At 44.4% G+C, this 21,330-nt stretch overlaps 1 protein-coding gene across 2 annotated transcripts in view; it reads left to right on the forward strand.

Moving 5' to 3' along the window:
• LOC110492182 (bridge-like lipid transfer protein family member 3A) overlaps positions 1-21,330 on the forward strand; it is a 47,300-nt gene that overhangs the window by 21,347 nt on the left and 4,623 nt on the right. Inside the window, exons 2-20 of one of the 2 annotated variants that reach the window (XM_021566270.3) lie at positions 768-930; positions 2,976-3,014; positions 3,208-3,299; positions 3,471-3,660; positions 7,543-7,683; positions 7,885-8,055; positions 8,251-8,434; positions 12,372-12,458; positions 13,424-13,594; positions 14,723-14,871; positions 16,710-16,851; positions 17,054-17,247; positions 17,610-18,883; positions 19,044-19,213; positions 19,409-19,551; positions 19,710-19,860; positions 20,563-20,825; positions 20,999-21,107; positions 21,233-21,330. In XM_021566270.3, the coding sequence (XP_021421945.2) occupies positions 768-930; positions 2,976-3,014; positions 3,208-3,299; positions 3,471-3,660; positions 7,543-7,683; positions 7,885-8,055; positions 8,251-8,434; positions 12,372-12,458; positions 13,424-13,594; positions 14,723-14,871; positions 16,710-16,851; positions 17,054-17,247; positions 17,610-18,883; positions 19,044-19,213; positions 19,409-19,551; positions 19,710-19,860; positions 20,563-20,825; positions 20,999-21,107; positions 21,233-21,330 (3,931 nt within the window). The remainder of the gene's footprint in view (positions 1-767; positions 931-2,975; positions 3,015-3,207; positions 3,300-3,470; positions 3,661-7,542; positions 7,684-7,884; positions 8,056-8,250; positions 8,435-12,371; positions 12,459-13,423; positions 13,595-14,722; positions 14,872-16,709; positions 16,852-17,053; positions 17,248-17,609; positions 18,884-19,043; positions 19,214-19,408; positions 19,552-19,709; positions 19,861-20,562; positions 20,826-20,998; positions 21,108-21,232) is intronic. The other variant, XM_090203202.1, reaches the window with a different exon arrangement.

A 21,330-nucleotide genomic window follows, 5' to 3' on the forward strand; every position in this document is an offset into this window, starting at 1 on the left:
ATAAAGTCAGGCTGTTGGAACTTGCTATATACCAAAGGCTGCACTTGGCTTATTAGGCTACTGGACGAGCCCCTGACATCATCTTGAACCAGTGTTTCACTTGTCTCAGTAGCATTACAATATGTTAACCAGACAGTGGACTGGTGAGTCAGACCTCGTGTATTGGCATTTATCTATGTTACCACCAGCCAAAACCCAAGCAACACCAGCCTTTGTGTTTGGGTCTGAAATGTCAGGTTTTAGTTTTAATGAGTGCAATAAAAGGTCATAATTGTTGGTGAGTGTGGTAGATTGGAACACTTAACTGGTCTGTTTGTTGCCACATGCTGGTAATCATCGTTTCAGAAAACGTTACAGCTAGCCTACTCCTCACCACCGCCGTTTCACTGTGTGGTTTTGCTCTGGCAAATGGCTCAGCAGCTAATTTTAATCTGTAGTGGAGCGTAAGGTCAATGAAGCCAGATGGAGAGCTATGGTGGGACTCTGGCCGGGACTCTGGCCGAGACACTGACTGTTACTACAGCCTGGGATTCAATTAGACCTACAGCATGAACCTCACAATTACATCTCACTGCCAAAAGCCGACCTTGGTCAGACTAGCATCTAATTTCAATCACAGTGTCTCACATAGCTTCCTAAACCTTGTAAACCACACAAACATATGTAGAAATTGGTGAAAGCAGCAATATGTCTGGTTTACGTCACACACGCAACACACATCTCAGTGGTTTCCTTAACTAACCTCTCTCCCATTCCTTTGTATGAAGGTTCACCAAGAACCTGTCCCCAGACAAGATCAACCTCAGCACGCTGAAGGGCGAGGGTCAGCTGTCCAATCTGGAGCTGGATGAGGAGGTGCTGCAGAACATGCTGGACCTTCCCACCTGGTTGGCTGTCACCCGGGTCTACTGCAACAAGGCTGCAATCAGGGTGAGATAACTGTGTTCTTCTGATAAACCATGTCAAATCCATATCAGTCTTTCCCTAGGGCTGTGGCGGTCATGACATTTTGTCAGCCGGTTATTGTCATGCAAAATACTGCCGGTCTCACTGTAATTGACCATTAATTAACATAAACACGTTTAGAATCTCCAGGCCTCCACACTAGAGGTCAACCGATTATGATTTTTCTATGCCGATACCGATTATTGGAGGATCAAAAAAAAGCCGATACCGATTAAATCGACCGATATATATATATATATATATATATATGTGTGTGTGTGTGTAATAAATGGCAACAACAATACTGAATGAACAATGAACACTTTTATTTTAACTTAATATAATACATAAATAAAATCTATTTAGTCTCAAATAAATAGTGCAAAAACAGTGTTGGAGAAGAAAGTAAAATTGCAATATGTGCCATGCAAAAAAAAGCTAGAGTTTAAGTTCCTTGCTCAGAACATAAAAGCTGGTGGTTCCTTTTAACATGAGTCTTCAATATTCCCAGGTAAGAAGTTTTAGGTTGTAGTTATTATATGACTATTTCTCTCTATACCATTTGTTTTTCATATACCTTTGACTATTGGATGTTCTAATAGGCACTTTAGTATTGCCAGCCTAATCTTGGGAGTTGATAGGCTTGAAGTCATTAACAGCGCTGTGCATCCCAGCATTGCCAAGAGCTGCTGTTTGAATGAATGCTTATGACCCTGCTGCTGCCTTCCACCGCTCAATCAGACTGCTATCAAATCATATACTTAATTATAACATAGTAAACACACAGAAAGGAGAAAAGGCAAAGCAGGAAAAAACGCTGGTAGGCTTGGACATACAAGACAAACTGGCACAGAGAGACAGGAAACACAGGGATAAATACACTGGGGAAAACAAGCGACAACTGGAGGGGGTGGAGACAATAACGAGGACAGGTGAAACAGGTGACAGGTGAAACAGGTGAAAACTACGGGAGTTTTGACTTAAGTCAAACAGTTTGCTGGCTGCCTTTCTCCCGGATACTCAAGAGACTCAAACTTCTCACCTCTGCCATGAATTCCTCCAAATGACCGCAAATGGCAGATTGTTGTTCCCAAACTGCCGTAGCCCAGGAGAGCGCCCTTCCCGACATTAGCGTAATTATATACGCTATCTTCAATCGGTCTGAAGAAAACGAAGATGGCTCTAGCTCAAAAATAATCGAGTACTGAGAAAGAAAACCCCAGCAGGTACCAGGAGTCACAGAATATCGTTCTGGAGGAGGTAAGCGGGGTTCTCGGGGAGTCGGGATAGGCTGTACAAACTCACCACAGATAGGGGGGAAAAATGACTGGGTGAATGGGGTTTTTCAGAGGTAGCAGACAGTCTGAGCTAACTCCCTGATTTGCTCCATAATAGCCTTTAACCCATGGTCGTGGCATTCCATCAAGGAACTGAACCCTTCCAAAAGGCCCTGTAGAGACTCCTGATGTCTCCCAATGGTGGCTCCCTGTAGGAGCTGGTCCAAGTCTGCTGGGTATGTCATGGCCAGTTTGAACTATCATGAAACTCGGCGAGACCCAAATGCAGACACAGGAGGCATATGGTTGGAGTTTAAGATGTTTAAAAAATCCAAAAGGGAATAGGCAAGAGATAACACTGAGATCAGTGCACGTGTCTCTAGACCCACTGCTAATTCAAGATAACAGAGTGAGAAACAGCGTGGAAGAACACAAAAGGTCAGAGGCTAGCAACAGCACCGGCCACAGCCCTGAATAGATCAGCCTGTTTAGGGAGATGTGGACTAGATCCGAGGAGATGAGCTCTGTGTGGGTTGCCTCTGTAGGGCCCTGGTGTCCCTTTTATCTTCAGTATTACTAGTTTGAAGCCAGTCTAGGTCAGATATTAGTCTGTAAGGAGAGGTCTAAAAGCACAAGCCTCAGTGTTTCTTGGTGTAAGCTCTCTTTTGCACAGTGAATGATAAACATTCCAGTAGAACAGTGCTGAGGAAAGTGTTTGTGCATGACTGGTCCCTGCTGTTTTGTCTCCCTTAGATACAGTGGACAAAGTTGAAGACCAGCCCTATTTGCCTGGTATGAATTCTGCCCTTTGTTCTATTCCTCCATGAGTTTGTTGACTTTTCTCTTTTTCTTTCTCTCGCTCTCCATCTGTCCCTCTCCCTTTCTTTCTCTTGTAACAGATTTTATTGGTTTCATGTTGTTATACTGCTATCAGGGTGTGGCCTCAGGCTATAGCCTACAATGTTGACCCATGGTATCCTTGCAGTTCCTGGACAAAGTAGAAGTGGAGATGAGAACGTGTGAGGAGCCCCGGGCCCCAAATGGCCCCTCCCCTATTGCCATCACTGCTGGCCAGAGGTACGCCTTATCTGTTCTCTGTTTGGAACCTTTTGAGGGATTTTACTGTTCATGCTCTTTACCAGTGAAAGGATAGGTACATAGTTATTTGCAATTGTTCATATGTTGTTAGTAATAATGTGATAAAGTCTACATTCTCATCAAATGTTCTATTCCTATGTCTTTCTGCAGTGAGTATGGCTTTGCTGAGAAGGTGGTGGAGGGTATGTCAGTCATCATCAACTCTATCACCATCAAGGTGCAATCCCGTGCCTTCCACGCCTCCTTCGAGCTCTGGCAGCTCCAGGGTAACAGTCTCAACCCCAAATGGCAGAAGACTGACCTCCGCTACACCCGCATCACAGACCCAAAAAGAGGAGAGGTACGCTCATATGATTTAATTAACACGGTTATATTGCATTTATGCATATGCCTCCCCCTGTGTTCACCTTCCTTCCTGTCAAGCCACAGTATATATTGTACAGCATGTCCAGATTACATGGTACAGTTAGTACAGCATGTCCAGGTTACATGATACAGTTAGTAAAGCATGTCCAGGTTACATGGTACAGTTAGTACAGCATGTCCAGGTTACATGATACAGTTAGTACAGCATGTCCAGGTTATACGGTACAGCATGTCCAGGTTACATGGTACAGTTAGTACAGAATGTCCAGGTTACGTGGTACAGCATGTCCCGGTTACATGATACAGTTAGTACAGCATGTCCAGGTTACACAGTACAGTTAGTATAGCACGTCCAGGTTACATGGTACAGTTAGTACAGCATGTCCAGGTTACATGGTACAGTTAGTACAGCATGTCCAGGTTACATGGTACAGTTAGTACAGCACGTCCAGGTTACATGGTACAGTTAGTACAGCATGTCCAGGTTACATGATACAGTTAGTACAGCATGTCCAGGTTACACGGTACAGTTAGTACAGCATGTCCAGGTTACATGATACAGCATGTCCAGGTTACATGGTACAGTTAGTACAGCATGTCCAGGTTACATGGTACAGCATGTCCAGGTTACATGGTACAGTTAGTACAGCATGTCCAGGTTACATGATACAGTTAGTACAGCATGTCCAGGTTACATGGTACAGTTAGTACAGCATGTCCAGGATACATGGTACAGCATGCCCAGGTTACATGGTACAGTTAGTACAGCATGTCCAGGATACATGGTACAGCATGCCCAGGTTACATGGTACAGTTAGTACAGCATGTCCAGGTTACATGATACAGTTAGTACAGAATGTCCAGGTTACATGATACAGCTAGTACAGCATGTCCAGGTTACATGATACAGTTAGTACAGCATGTCCAAGTTACATGATACAGTTAGTACAGAATGTCCAGGTTACGTGGTACAGCATGTCCAGGTTACATGATACAGTTAGTACAGCATGTCCAGCTTACATGGTACAGTTAGGACATTATGTCCAGGTTACATGGTACAGTTAGTACAGCATGTCCAGGATACACGGTACAGTTAGGACATTATGTCCAGGTTACATGGTACAGTTAGTACAGCATGTCCAGGATACATGGTACAGCATGTCCAGGTTACATGGTACAGTTAGTACAGCATGTCCAGGTTACATGGTACAGCATGTCCAGGTTACATGATACAGTTAGTACAGCATGTCCAGCTTACATGGTACAGTTAGGACATTATGTCCAGGTTACATGGTACAGTTAGTACAGCATGTCCAGGATACACGGTACAGTTAGGACATTATGTCCAGGTTACATGGTACAGTTAGTACAGCATGTCCAGGATACATGGTACAGCATGTCCAGGTTACATGGTACAGTTAGTACAGCATGTCCAGGTTACATGGTACAGTTAGTACAGCATGTCCAGGTTACATGGTACAGTTAGTACAGCACGTCCAGGTTACATGGTACAGTTAGTACAGCATGTCCAGGTTACATGGTACAGTTAGTACAGCATGTCCAGGTTACATGGTACAGTTAGTACAGCATGTCCAGGTTACATGGTACAGTTAGTACAGCACGCCCAGGTTACATGGTACAGTTAGTACAGCATGTCCAGGTTACGTGGTACAGTTAGTACAGCATGTCCAGGTTACATGGTACAGCATGTCCAGGTTACACGGTACAGTTAGTACAGTATGTCCAGGTTACATGGTACAGCATGTCCAGGTTACATGGTACAGCATGTCCAGGTTACATGATACAGTTAGTACAGCATGTCCAGGTTACATGATACAGTTAGTACAGCATGTCCAGGTTACACGGTACAGTTAGTACAGCATGTCCAGGTTACATGGTACAGCATGTCCAGGTTACATGGTACAGTTAGTACAGCATGTCCAGGTTACATGATACAGTTAGTACAGCATGTCCAGGTTACATGGTACAGTTAGTACAGCATGTCCAGGTTACATGGTACAGCATGTCCAGGATACATGGTACAGCATGCCCAGGTTACATGGTACAGTTAGTACAGCATGTCCAGGTTACATGATACAGTTAGTACAGCATGTCCAGGTTACATGATACAGCTAGTACAGCATGTCCAGGTTACATGATACAGTTAGTACAGCATGTCCAAGTTACATGATACAGTTAGTACAGCATGTCCAGGTTACATGATACAGTTAGTACAGCATGTCCAGCTTACATGGTACAGTTAGGACATTATGTCCAGGTTACATGGTACAGTTAGTACAGCATGTCCAGGATACACGGTACAGTTAGGACATTATGTCCAGGTTACATGGTACAGTTAGTACAGCATGTCCAGGATACATGGTACAGCATGTCCAGGTTACATGGTACAGTTAGTACAGCATGTCCAGGTTACATGGTACAGTTAGTACAGCATGTCCAGGTTACATGGTACAGTTAGTACAGCATGTCCAGGTTACATGGTACAGTTAGTACAGCATGTCCAGGTTACATGGTACAGTTAGTACAGCATGCCCAGGTTACATGGTACAGTTAGTACAGCATGTCCAGGTTACGTGGTACAGTTAGTACAGCATGTCCAGGTTACATGGTACATCATGTCCAGGTTACACGGTACAGTTAGTACAGTATGTCCAGGTTACATGGTACAGCATGTCCAGGTTACATGGTACAGCATGTCCAGGTTACATGATACAGTTAGTACAGCATGTCCAGGTTACATGATACAGTTAGTACAGCATGTCCAGGTTACATGGTACAGTTAGTACAGCATGTCCAGGATACATGGTACAGCATGCCCAGGTTACATGGTACAGTTAGTACAGCATGTCCAGGATACATGGTACAGCATGCCCAGGTTACATGGTACAGTTAGTACAGCATGTCCAGGTTACATGATACAGTTAGTACAGCATGTCCAAGTTACATGATACAGTTAGTACAGCATGTCCAGGTTACATGATACAGTTAGTACAGCATGTCCAGCTTACATGGTACAGTTAGGACATTATGTCCAGGTTACATGGTACAGTTAGTACAGCATGTCCAGGATACACGGTACAGTTAGGACATTATGTCCAGGTTACATGGTACAGTTAGTACAGCATGTCCAGGATACATGGTACAGCATGTCCAGGTTACATGGTACAGTTAGTACAGCATGTCCAGGTTACATGGTACAGTTAGTACAGCATGTCCAGGTTACATGGTACAGTTAGTACAGCATGTCCAGGTTACATGGTACAGTTAGTACAGCATGTCCAGGTTACATGGTACAGTTAGTACAGCATGTCCAGGTTACATGGTACAGTTAGTACAGCATGCCCAGGTTACATGGTACAGTTAGTACAGCATGTCCAGGTTACGTGGTACAGTTAGTACAGCATGTCCAGGTTACATGGTACATCATGTCCAGGTTACATGGTACAGCATGTCCAGGTTACATGATACAGTTAGTACAGCATGTCCAGGTTACATGATACAGTTAGTAGAGCATGTCCAGGTTACATGATACAGTTAGTACAGCATGTCCAGGTTACAGAGTCACTGTATCTATTTTTCAGGCCAGCAGTAAATCACTTAATTAGGCCAATTGTTTAGTGGGGTTTTTTTTGTTAAGATTTTTTTGCCCCTCTAAATGAGTTCCAGTAATCAAGGGAAAGGAAATGCATATGCGTAAGCCTCAGAGATGACCTCTTTTACATGGTCTCCCTGTTTGTCTCGTAAAGACAAAGATTGTTTGGCCAGTTTACTTCTGGCTCCTCCTACAGACTGGTTCCCTAATATGTATATTGTGTCTGTCTGTCCAACCTCCCAGGTGTTGACGTTTAAGGAGATCAACTGGCAGAGTCTGCGTATCGAGGCCGATGCCATAGAGAGTGAGGACCAGGACCTGAACAGTACCCCACTACGCCTCATTACCAACCAGGGACGCATCCGCATTGCCTTGAAGCGCAGGGTAAGACTGGGCCATGGGGGTGTAGTTTTCTTGATGTGACTTTTCCCCAACAATTTCCCCATGTTACAGTTTCTCAAATGCAACTGTTCTCATGGTGTATCATAGGTAAATAAACAAACAACATTGTGTCATTGACTAAGCAGTAAAATTATTGTCTTATGACGACTAACCAGGTTTCTCCTCTCTTTAATCATACCCCAGCTGAAGGACTGTAACGTGCTGGCCTCTAAGCTACTCTTCATCCTGGATGACCTGCTGTGGGTGCTGACGGACTCTCAGCTCAAAGCTGTCATCCATTACGCCAAGTCCCTGAGCGAGGCTATGGAGAAGTCTGCCCAGCAGAGGAAGAGCATGGCTGCAAAGTCCCTACAGGTACCATCCTTCTGCCTTCCTCTTATGTGTTAGAAACAGTACAGAGTCTGCAGCCCACACTTATATTGTACTGCAGTTCAAGTCTAACTATATTACTGAACTGTCTATCTACTCACTCAAACATTTTGTATAGATATTATAATAGCCTGTGTACTAATTGCAGTCATATTGTTGATATTATTCTCTCTGTGTTAGACTGCACCACCTTCCCCTGGTATACACTCTCTATGGACAAACCCTCCACCCTCTCCCAGTGGTGGAGTCCCCAGTACCCTGGACCAGTACTTTGATCAACACGATGTCAAAGAGTCCTCCTACCACACCTTCATCTCTCGTCTAGACCTGCACATATGCAACGACAGTTCCTCAGCAGACCCCGGTTAGTCCCACAGACACCCCAAAGATATGTCATGCACAGAATTAGACTATAACCTATGACCCTCAAACTCATCTCTGGAACTTGAAGCCAGTTCCACTGCGTTTTTTCATTGTTGCCCTCTAATCAGGGACTGATTTAGAACTGGGACACCAGGTGGGTGCAATTCATTATCAGGTAGAACAGAAAACCAGCAGGCTCCAGACCTCGTAGGTTAAGAGAGTGACCTATGACCTTTGTAGCTTTTCTGTCTGAAGTGATCTTATCTCTCATTTCTGGTTGTCTTTAATTTAGACAATTAGTGGGTGAAAACACGCTTTGGTAATGAAATTGCATTTCCTATTGTTATAAAATAAAAATGCGATGCTGCTTCTCGCAGCGACTTTTGAGGATTTGACATGAAGCGAGGGCCCACTTCAGACCCACTTCAGTTTGCTTACTGCCCCAATAGATCCACAAACGATGCCATCGCACTGCACAATGCCCTATCCTATCTGGACTAGAGGAATACCTATGTAAGAATGCTGTTGATTGACTATAGCTCGGCATTTAACACCATAGTACCATCCAAGCACATCATCGATACTCCCTGTTCACCCATGATTGCGTGGCCACGCACGCCTCCAACTCAATCAAGTTTGCAGACGACACAACAGTAGTAGGCTTGATTACTCACAATGACGAGACAGCCTACAGGGAGGAGGCTCTGGGAGTGTGGTGCCAGGAAAATTACTTCTCACTCAACGTCAACAAAACAAAGGGGATGATCGTAGACTTCAGGAAACAGCAGAGGGAGCAACCCCCTATCCACATCGACGGAACCACAGTAGAGGTGGAAAGCTTCAAGTTTCTACACATCACTGACAAACTGAAATGGTCCAACCACAAATACAGTGTGGCGAAGAAGGCGCAACAGCGCCTCTTCAACCTCAGGAGGCTGAAGAAATTTGTCGAGGCACCTAATTTTGGAGAAATGTCCTCTGGTCTGATGAAATAAAAATAGAACTGTTTGGCCATAATGACCATCGTTATGTTTGGAGGAAAAAGTGGGAGGCTTGCAAGCCGAAGAACACAATCTCAACCGCGAAGCGCTTTTAACGGACCTCTGAGACTATCACAGTGCAGGTGCATTTATACGGAGACTTGATTACACACAGGTGGATTGTATTTATCATCATTAGTCATTTAGGTCAACATTGGATCATTCAGAGATCCTCACTGAACTTCTGGAGAGAGTTTGCTGCACTGAAAGTAAAGGGGCTGAATAATTTTGCACGCCCAATTTTTCAGTTTTTGATTTGTTAAAAAAGTTTGAAATATCCAATAAATGTCGTTCCACTTCAAAATTGATGGCATCATGAGGGAGGAAATGATGTGGATATATTGAAGCAACAGCTCAAGACATTGGTCAGGAAGTTAAAGCTTGGTCGCAAATGGGTCTTCCAAATGGACAATGACCCCAAGAATACTTCCGAAGTAGTGGCAAAATTGCTTAAGGACAACAAAGTCAAGGTATTGGAGTGGCCATCAGGGAATTTTTACTGGGATTAAATGTCAGGACTAAAATGTATTTAAATGTATTTGGCTAAGGTGTATGTAAACTTCCAACTTCAACTGTACATAGACTTTAAATCACTGGCCACTTTAATAAATGGAACACTAGTCACTTTAATAATGTTTACATATTTTGCATTTCTCATCTCATATGTACAGTGCCTTCCCGAAAGTATTCGGCCCCCTTGAACTTTGCGACCTTTTGCCACATTTCAGGCTTCAAACATAAAGATATAAAACTGTATTTTTTTTGTGAAGAATCAACAACAAGTGGGACACAATCATGAAGTGGAACGACATTTATTGGATATTTCAAACTTTTTTAACAAATCAAAAACTGAAAAATTGGGCGTGCAAAATGATTCAGCCCCCTTAAGTTAATACTTTGTAGCGCCACCTTTTGCTGCGATTACAGCTGTAAGTCACTTGGGGTATGTCTCTATCAGTTTTGCACATCGAGAGACTGACATTTTTTCCCATTCCTCCTTGCAAAACAGCTCGATCTCAGTGAGGTTGGATGGAGAGCATTTGTGAACAGCAGTTTTCAGTTCTTTCCACAGATTCTCGATTGGATTCAGGTCTGGACTTTGACTTGGCCATTCTAACACCTGGATATGTTTATTTTTGAACCATTCCATTGTAGATTTTGCTTTATGTTTTGGATCATTGTCTTGTTGGAAGACAAATCTCCATCCCAGTCTCAGGTCTTTTGCAGACTCCATCAGGTTTTCTGCCAGAATGGTCCTGTATTTGGCTCCATCCAACTTCCCATCAATTTTAACCATCTTCCCTGACCCTGCTGAAGAAAATCAGGCCCAAACCATGATGCTGCCACCACCATGTTTGACAGTGGGGATGGTGTGTTCAGGGTGATGAGCTGTGTTGCTTTTACGCCAAACATAACGTTTTGCATTGTTGCCAAAAAGTTCAAGTTTGATTTCATCTGACCAGAGCACCTTCTTCCACATGTTTGGTGTGTCTCCCAGGTGGCTTGTGGCAAACTTTAAACAACACTTTTTATGGATATCTTTAAGAAATGGCTTTCTTCTTGCCACTCTTCCATAAAGGCCAGATTTGTGCAATATACGACTGATTGTTGTCCTATGGACAGAGTCTCCCACCTCAGCTGTAGATCTCTGCAGTTCATCCAGAGTGATCATGGGCCTCTTGGCTGCATCTCTGATCAGTCTTCTCCTTGTATGAGCTGCAAGTTTAGAGGGACGGCCAGGTCTTGGTAGATTTGCAGTGGTCTGATACTCCTTCCATTTCAATATTATTGCTTGCACAGTGCTCCTTGGGATGTTTAAAGCTTGGGAAATCTTTTCGTATCCAAATCCGGCTTTAAACTTCTTCACAACAGTATCTCGGACCTGCCTGGTGTGTTCCTTGTTCTTCATGATGCTCTCTGCGCTTTTAACGGACCTCTGAGACTATCACAGTGCAGGTGCATTTATACGGAGACTTGATTACACACAGGTGGATTGTATTTATCATCATTAGTCATTTAGGTCAACATTGGATCATTCAGAGATCCTCACTGAACTTCTGGAGAGAGTTTGCTGCACTGAAAGTAAAGGGGCTGAATAATTTTGCACGCCCAATTTTTCAGTTTTTGATTTGTTAAAAAAGTTTGAAATATCCAATAAATGTCGTTCCACTTCATGATTGTGTCCCACTTGTTGTTGATTCTTCACAACAAAAATACAGTTTTATATCTTTATGTTTGAAGCCTGAAATGTGGCAAAAGGTCGCAAAGTTCAAGGGGGCCGAATACTTTCGCAAGGCACTGTGTAAATACTATATTCTATTCTACGGTGTCTTAGTTTATTCCGCTCTGACATTGCTCGTCCATATATTTATATATTCTTAATTCCATTCCTTTACTTAGATGTGTGTGTTGTTGTGAAATGGTTAGATATGACTTGTTAAATATTACTGCACTGTACTGTTGGAGCTTCAAACACAAGCATTTCTCCACTCCCGCAATAACATCTGCTAAACATGTGTATGTGACTGATACATTTTGATTTGATTTGATCAACGTCTCTGTAATAATGTATAGCGGGCATAGCCATTCACTGTGGGAATGATTCAAGTGCAACGGTTAGGTGCGGCCTTTTCCCATGATCTAAGTGGCGCTCTCGATTTTAAGTATTTTCATTTCGATTTTTAAGGTTAACCACATTACAATGATTTTGAGATACAAAGACGATGTTGATATATTTTTATTCTTCGGGATTTTGAAAATTCTCCCGCGATCCCATTTTTTGGTTTTCTTAGAGGAGTATTTACACAAAAATCCACCCTCCAATTATGTTCTTGATGATGAAAGTTTGTTGTCAGAGGTGAACAAAGCTTTTGACCTCTGACTTCTCATGTCACACAGATGAGCCTCCTCCTCCATGCCCCCATGGTGCAATGCAGCTGACCTTCCGCAAGCTTGGTTTTGACTACTACCCCATCCACAGGCCTGGTGAGTGTACTTCCCCCGATCGGTCAAGAGACTTGTGCTACTATTTGTTATAATTAGAGCTCACGTTTATTCACTGCTGTCCACCACATTCTTTGTTAGTGCTCCCACTGAAATATCAACCTACATTCAGACTTCTAGTAAACCTCCTCTCCATTAATTCATGCGAACTAATAGCCTTTTTGTACATAGTCTCCCCATTTTAAGGGACCAAAAGTATTGGGACAAATTCACTTATGTGTATTAAAGTAGTCAAAAGTATTAATACTCATATTCATAGCACACAATGACTGCATCAATCTTGTGACTCATACATTTGTTGGAAACATTTGCTATTTGTTTTGGTTATAATCCTGAATGAATCGTGAATAATGATGAGTGAGAAAGTTAGACGCACACATATACACCCCTCCAACAAAAAATGCTAACCTACCCTGTTATTGTAATGTTGAGAGGTTAGCATGTCTTGGGTGTATGATATTTGTGCGTCTAATTCAGGCTTATCCGTAATCATTGTAACATGATTCCTAGTATATGAAACCTCAACCTCCATTCAGACGTCTATTAAGCCTCCTCTCCATTCATTCATGCAAACTAATAGCCTGGATGGCGAAGGATGACCATTGCTATTATTCTCAGTGGAATTATTTGACTGTAGAATGTGGAGCACCTCAATTCCTACTAGAACTCTCCACTTCACTTCATCAGAACTACTGGTCTGTTACACAATTATGGAAAACACATTTTAAGGGAGATTGGATTGGTTTGCTTGAGCAATCATGCTAAATCCCAGATCAAATAGTAAAAAACAAAGCTTTGGAAAAAAATACTTTAAGTTGATGTATATAACTGGGATGTTATATACAGGTGTATATATTTTTATTAGGGTGAGAGATGGAATCTTTTCAACATGCAGTGAACCCTATTGTATGACCTTAATGTATGACTTTGTATGATATGACCTGCAGGTGATGGCTGTCGGCATTGGGAGCGTCACTGTGGGGCGATGGATGCCCGGGCCCAGTGGGCTGGCATACTACTGCAGGAGTTTCAGAGGAGGGTGGAAGCATCAGGGATCCCTGGGCCAGACTCTAAGGTCCCCAACCAGGCCAAGGACTTCCCTGCCAAGAGGACCCAGGGTGAGACTTACTACAACACACTGCCAGGTCCTCTTACTGTAGTAGGAATCTGATCCACCAACAGACACATACTACATAAACAAAAGTATGTGGACACCCCTTCAAATTAGTGGATTCGGCTATTTCGGCCACACCTGTTGCTGACCGGTGTATAAAATCGACCACACAGCCATGCAATCTCCATAGATAAACATTGGCAGTAGAATGGCTTTACTGAAGAGCTCAGTGACTTTCAACGTGGCACCGTCATAGGATGCCACCTTTCCAACAAGTCAATTGGTCACATTTCTGCCCTGATAGAGCTGCCCCGGTCAACTGTAAGTGTTGTTATTGTGAAATAGAAACGTCTAGGAGCAACAATGGCTCAGCCGTGACATGGTAGGCCACATAAGCTCACAGAACGAGACCCCAAATGCTGAAACATGTAGGGCATAAAATTGTCTGTCCTCGGTAGCAACACTCTCTACCGAGTTCCAAACTCCCTCTGGAAGCAAATTTGGGTTTGGCGGATGCCAGGAGAACGCTACCTGTCCGAATGCATAGTGCCAACCGTAAAGTTAGGTGGAGGAGGTATAATGGTCTGGGGCTGTTTGTTATGGTTCGTGCTAGGCCCCTTAGTTACAGCGAAGGGAAATCTTAACGCTACAGCATACAATGACATTCTAGACAATTCTGCTCTTCCAACTTTGTGGCAACAGTTTGGGGAAGGCCCTTTTCTATTTCAGCATGAAAAGTCCATACAGAAATGGTTTCTCAAGATCGGTGTGGAAGAACTTGACTGGCCTACAAAGAGCCCTGACCTCAACTCCATCGAACACCTTTGGGATGAATTGGAACGCCGACTGCGAGCCAGGCCTAATCGCCAAACATCTGTGCCCGACCTCACTAATGTTCTTGTGGCTGAATGAAATCAAGTCCCTGCAGCAATGTTCCAACATCTAGTGGAAAGCCTTCCCGGAAGAGTGGAGGAGACCAACTCCATATTAATGCCCATGATTTTGGAATGAGATGCTCAACGAGCAAGTGCCCACATGCTTTTGGTAATGTAGTGTACCTAGTGATGAGAATAAATGGTTATTTTCAAGTCACAGATACTGACGCTAAAAGTTTGACTTATGATATACACAGATGGACAACCCACCCCCAAGGCCAGCCCTCCTGAAAGGGAGCAGATCTCCAAGAGGACCTCAATAGCACAACCTCTCCCGTTGAACCCTCTTAAGAGGCTCCGCTCCAGCTGTGTGGTGGTACGAATGGATGACCTGGATATACATCAGGTAAGACAGGACTACCTATGTACATCTCTCCGTTAGGCTTCCTCTGACATTGTTTTATGTAATGGAGGCAGTCAAAGTATGCTATTCATTCTAAAAGGCTATCAATGGCAAGGATAGAAGACATGGAATGCAGCTGGTTGCACAGAATCGAGACATGTTGAAGACAGGAAAGCCATGTGAAGAAAATGAAACACTCTCTATGCACTATTACATTAATTCCTAACCTGACAATGTAGTCTTAGTTATATCATAGTAAGGGGGGAAACCCTTTTCTCCTCGCCACGCTCGAGTGCCCTAAAGCTTGTCAGCTGTGATGTAGAAAAACCCCTACCAACACAAATAGAGCTAAGCAGTTCCTACTTTTACAGCCATAGAGGAAATCAGATATAATATGCAGCAAGCCATGATAAGGGGTATTTTGGGCTTGAGTTGGTGGTAATTCCCCTTTTCTCTGTAAATAATCAAAAATGTAAGACCTTTTGTAGTTTCATTTCATGAGATGGGATATGCAGTGAGCACCAGAGGTATTGGGACAGTGACAGTGTTTTGGCTCTGTACTCCAGCACTTTGGATTTGAAAGGATACACTGACTGAGGTTAAAGTGCAGACGGTCAGCTTTAATTTGAGGGTTTACTATTTTCATCCATATCGGGTGAACCGTTTAATAATTACAGCACTTTTTGTACATAGTCCTCCCATTTTAGGGGACCAAAAGTATTGAGACAAATTCACATATGTGTATTGAAGTAGTTTCTATACACTTCTACATTAATGTGGATGCCACCATGGTTACGGATAATCCTGAATGAATCGTGAATAATGATGAGGGTGAAAGTTACAGATCCATAAATGTCATACCCCAAAAAATGCTAACCTCCCCTGTTATTGTAATGGTGAGAGGTTAGCATGTCTTAGAGGTATGCTAACCTCCCCTGTTATTGTAATGGTGAGAGGTTAGCATGTCTTAGTGGTATGCTAACCTCCCCTGTTATTGAAATGGTGAGAGGTTAGCATGTCTTAGAGGTATGCTAACTTCCCCTGTTATTGTAATGGTGAGAGGTTAGCATGTCTTAGAGGTATGCTAACTTCCACTGTTATTGTAATGGTGAGAGGTTAGCATGTCTTAGAGGTATTCTAACCTCCCCTGTTATTGTAATGGTGAAAGGTTAGCATGTCTTGGGAGTATGATATTTCTACGTCTAACTTTCTCACTCATCATTATTCACGGTTCATTCAGGATTATCCGTAATCATGGTGGCATCTACAATAATGTAGAAGTGTTAAGAAACATATTCTATTCTTATTTACAATAAAAGTGAATGAAATGACAAAATACATTATTTATCATTAATTTCTATTGGGCACAATAAATAAAACACACAACCAAAACATACAGCAAATGCATCCAACAAATTTGTAGTCACAAGCTTGATGTAATCATTGCATGCTATGAATACGGGACCAAATACTTAACTTTTGACTACTTTAATACACACAAGTGAATTTGTCCCAATACTTTTGGTCCCCTAAAATGGGGGGATTGTGTACAAAAAGTGCTGTCATTTCTAAACGGGGAAAATACCCTCAAATTACAGCTGACAGTCTGCACTTTAACCTCATAGTCATTGTATAATTTCATCCACAGAGCCAAAACAACAACAAAATTGTCACTATCCCAATATATTTGGAGCTTACTGTAGTTAATACTGCATTAAGTTCCTTTTACACTACTTTCCCTCTGACCGTCAGAAAACTCATCATTACTTTTACGTTTTTGTGTGAGAAAAGCACTTCAGAATTCAAATTCACATGAATCATTATTACCATCCCTCACACAGGTGTCTACAGGGGGATGCCACAGCAAGAAGACCCCGTCCTTAATATCCTGTAACCGCAAGGCCCTGAACCTAGCAGACAATATACCAGCCATCCACCTGCAATTCACAGAGTATTACTTCCCTGACAACCCCGGTTTGCCTGGTATGAGCTAACCATACACTGTTGTGTGTGTTTCTTGCAAACTGCTATTTAGTCATTATCCTAGTAAATTATTCAAACTGTAGTTTCTTGCTGATCCTCCAATTCAATATTCAGTTCTCTTCTGGTGAAAGAAACAAACCATTAGAATATTATCTTACAACTGAAAATATGTCCCTCTCTCCATCCCCCTCTCCTTCCCCAGTACCCAATACTAACCTATATGCCCAACTGAACGGCCTACAGCTGTGCCTGGACCCAGCAAGTCTGCTGTGGGTCAACCTGTTCTCTAGGGGCCTACTGCGTACCCTGGAGCAGGTCAAAGCCTTCTACCACCTCCAGGACAGCAGCAAGGCAGAGGAGCACATAGACATCCACATGGACGCAGCTCAGATCAAGGTGAGACTGGTTGAATAAACCCAGACCAAGCTGTCAGAATAGAGTTGCATCATTGCAGTCAGTGTCCCTTTTGGCAGAAGAGTATTACAGCTCATTACACAACTTTAAGTCATTTCAAGTGTTTCTAGTGTTGTTCAACCTTCCAAATGTTTGCCCTTAGGGACTTTTGTGTAGAAACACTGCTCTATTTGGTAATGGGTATGCGGTTCACAGTTTTGTAATGCTTCTGGCTTTCGTCTCCAGTTCTCTCCAATGAAAGGGAAAGGGCCCATTTTAAACTTTGGTGTTGATGTTATTACTGGGTTAGTGGTCAGGAGATGACTGTGTTCCTGTTTCTGTGCCTCCACCCTGTCTGTCTGCAGCTGATCATTCCCCTGGAGTCGTCCATCATGGACCACCAGGACCGGCCCCAGTCCCTAAGCATCACCGTTCCCCAGATCGTCCTCAGCAATACACGCCACTCCCCCCACGGCACCCGGGCCGACCTCCACACCACCTACAGCAGCTTCTCCACCTGCCACTTCTTCCAGTCAACTCCCCCTTGCTCCTTCCCCCGAGACCAGAGCTCCTTCCTCCCCCTACCCTCTGCCTTCCTCCAGCACTCCCAGGAGATGGAGCCCCTGTCCCTGTCTGAGAGGAGGCCCCTAAGGCCCAAGGATGTCTGGTTCTTCAGCCTGTCCCGTCTGTCCATGAGCTTCGAGGGGGCGCGGAAAAGCAACAGGGGCAGAGCTCACCCCTTCGTGGAGCCTTTCACCATTTCTGTGTGGATGTGTCGTCCATCTGCGTTTAAGGTCAGTTCCCTAGTCTCCTCCCCCAATGAACCAGCTCCTGTTGATCCCAACCATAAAACCCCAGAACAGCAGGAAAACCACCTCCCGCCCAACCTGGAACACAACCAGGACAGTCGACAGGAGGTTGCAGTGGCTTCTATCCACTTCCTGGTCCAGGCCATCACACCGGTCAAGGTGTGGCTCAACCACTACCAGTATGTTGCCCTGTTGCGGATGAAGGACACCCTGGCCAGGCTGGGGCACGAGCTGGGCCGGGACACCAGGGACGCTAAGCAGGCCAGGGGCCAGGAGGCTGACCCCCCTACGGTGTGCCTAGCCCTCCTAATGGACTCAGTGGAGCTGGGGCTCCTGCTACCACCTGCAGCCACGGAGCCAGAGGAGGCCCACACCCAAGGGTCTGAAAGCCCCAGCCTGACAGACTCCGATCTCTCCCCCACTCACCAGGCTACTTCGCCAGGCCTTCTGGAAGACAGTGGGATAGGAAACACCACTGCCACCGTCAACAGCTCTCCTCCCCTTGAGCAGGAGGTGGATGGTGTAGTAGAGGAGGCCAGCGAGGCAGTGGAGGTCATGGAGGGGGAGATGGCCCAGGGGGATGGCAGTGGTCCTGTTCTCTCTCCTCCCTTCTCCCCTGAACACCATCACTCCCTCCTGTCCAGGGACCCCTCTACCTTCAGCCTGGAGGGAGAGCTGTCCACTGCCCTCACCTCCACCAAGGACGTCACCAAAGATGCCTTTAGTGCCTCCCTGGACCTGACTAAAGGGGCGTTCTCCATCACAAAAGATGCCTTCAGCTTCATGAGTCGCGGGTCGGGGATGAGCAAGCTGTTCAATCCACAGGCGAAGTAGGTTTCCCAGCATGCTCTCCTGCTGTGCTGTTGTCATTACACTATATGGTTCAGCTCTTCCAGGTCCATATTGTAAACTGTATGGATGTGGTTTTACTGGTGTGAATGAACATACAGGCTGTTGACCCTAACTCACCCTCCGTTTCTGTTTGTGTAGGGAGCAGCGCCCTGAGGAGGGGTCCCCCATAGCCAGCCTGCGGCTCCAGTCCATGAACCAGTCTCTCTCGCAGCACTCATTTGACAGTGCTATCCTGGATGGCAGCCTGCCCAACGACCACCTCTCAGTGGAAAACGACGCCAGTGAGAACTTTGCCATCCTCATGGATGGTAACTCCCCACAATATCATCAGTCACTTCAAAACCATCCAAACTCTACAACACACATGCGTATTGTATCAAGAGAATACAGAACATCTAAAAATAAAGATATACTATCTATCTAGTAAGATTATTTAAAAACAATAATCTTGAATCCCACTGGACAATAGAGTTTTGTCCCTGTGTGTTCTGTTGTGGTTTCAGACTCAGGGGTAGTGTCCATGATGCGAACCAACGGCACCCCGGGGCCCAGTGGAGGCAGTCCTGCCCTGGGGACAGAGGGGGGGTCCTCAGCTGACCTGAGCAGCTCCCTGTCCCAGAGCATTGAGGACATCACACAGGACACAGTGGGTCCCATTTACATACATACACTGTCCAGTGTGACATTACAGAGGCATTGTCAGCACTTCCACTGTATATGCTCAGCAATCATACTGTATTTGTAAGCTGAGCAAAGCAGAATTGTTATTGTGATTAACTGATTGTGCTGTGGTGTGCTGTGCAGACCTCTGTGTTATTGCTGGTGCTCAGTGGGATGGCCTGTGTGGCAGACCTGAAGGGAGAGGACCTGGTGGTGGCAGTGGAGGCCCAGGACCTCATCCTAAGACAGATGGGCAACGTCAGGTTCTCTGACCTGCTGGCTGAACTGATGCCAGGTAACTGCAAGCTACAGATGGAACTATGCTTTTATCCATTCTGGATGACTTCCAGTGGCAGATTTGGATAATAATCCAGCGTAAAAACACTGCCTCTGTCAGTCATCGAAAATGAAGTAGAACTTAACTACCTAAAGACCCTGCACCTTACTGAGCATCAGTCACACTCAACATCTGTGTCAACACACTGGCTCTCAATTTCGAATAAAAATTGTTCCCTTTGTCAGAGAACACTCTGTCCTCCCAACTCACTCATTCTCTCCGATTCCCTGTCAAACACCTGTTATATCCACTCACAAAAAGAAAAACTACACCTTATGGGACAACGCAGACACTTGCAAATTCACACAGTGGCTAGCACACGCACTCTACACGCACATACATTATATATTGTAGTGTTATACATTTTGTATTGTAGAAATGTAGTGGTGTAATGATGTTAGATGATGTACTGTTTAATATTATTTGTTTTTTTTGTGTGATGTGTGTCTTAATGTGCTTAGACCCCAGGAAGAGAGCAGCTAATGGGCATCCATAATAAATACAAATACATACTCATATTGTGATATAATCACTTCTGTAATCACCTCGTTCTCCCAGTGTAACTACTAAAGACTCTCAATGCTACTTTTAGACCACTCTGCATCCATAATACCCATTCTCTGACTACACAACACACCATTTTTTACATGATGTCCGTAGTGCCTGGTGGGTCTACCGTTGGCCACAGGCAAGGCTGCAGGGCAGTTCCCGTGGTGGGCATACGGATGGAGATGGGTCCTTCTGCAGCGCGGCATGGTTCTCTGTCTGCGTTGGTGGGTCACCTGGAGCTGGGTGTGCGAGACTGTCGGGTGGATCTGTTGGTTTCTACCCTGGCCACCTTGGGGCCCTTCCTGGAGGATGAGCTCAGTGCTGACATCCAACCCATTAAGATCCGGCTGGAAAACGTCACTATCACTCTGAAGGTCAGCTGGTAACGGAGACTATGGAACTCTGTTGGGGTCAGATAATGTTATTTGATGTTATATTTATACGTGGTAAGTTCCCAACAGCGTTCCATAGGATACAGATTGAATAAATGACAGTTAGCCTGCCATCCATGCAATGGAGTTAACCAGTGTTTTCCCCTCCTGTTTAGGATGATGGTCCCAAGGTCTACCCCACGGCCCCCCAGCCCCAACCTATCACCTTTACCGTAGACCAGGTGGTTGTGGAGCGATCTGATGACGGCATTTTGAGAATCAAAGGTGATTGGGGGAGAGGAGACGGACCTGTCTTTGAATATTACAATGATTTTGTCTCTCACTGCTTGAATGACATCGAATAACAGGAGTAATCTTTATTTCTAAATATGTATTGTCTTGTCTTGCAGGTGGTGAAGGCACAGTCCCAAGAGACTCAGCAGGTGGTGCTGTGGTATGTTTGGAGAAGCCAGACTGTTGGACAGAAGGAAAACTGTCGCAGATCACG

The sequence above is a fragment of the Oncorhynchus mykiss genome, chromosome 16, assembly GCF_057628025.1.
Source record: "Oncorhynchus mykiss isolate SJ-2025 chromosome 16, ASM5762802v1, whole genome shotgun sequence".
NCBI lineage: Eukaryota > Metazoa > Chordata > Actinopteri > Salmoniformes > Salmonidae > Oncorhynchus > Oncorhynchus mykiss.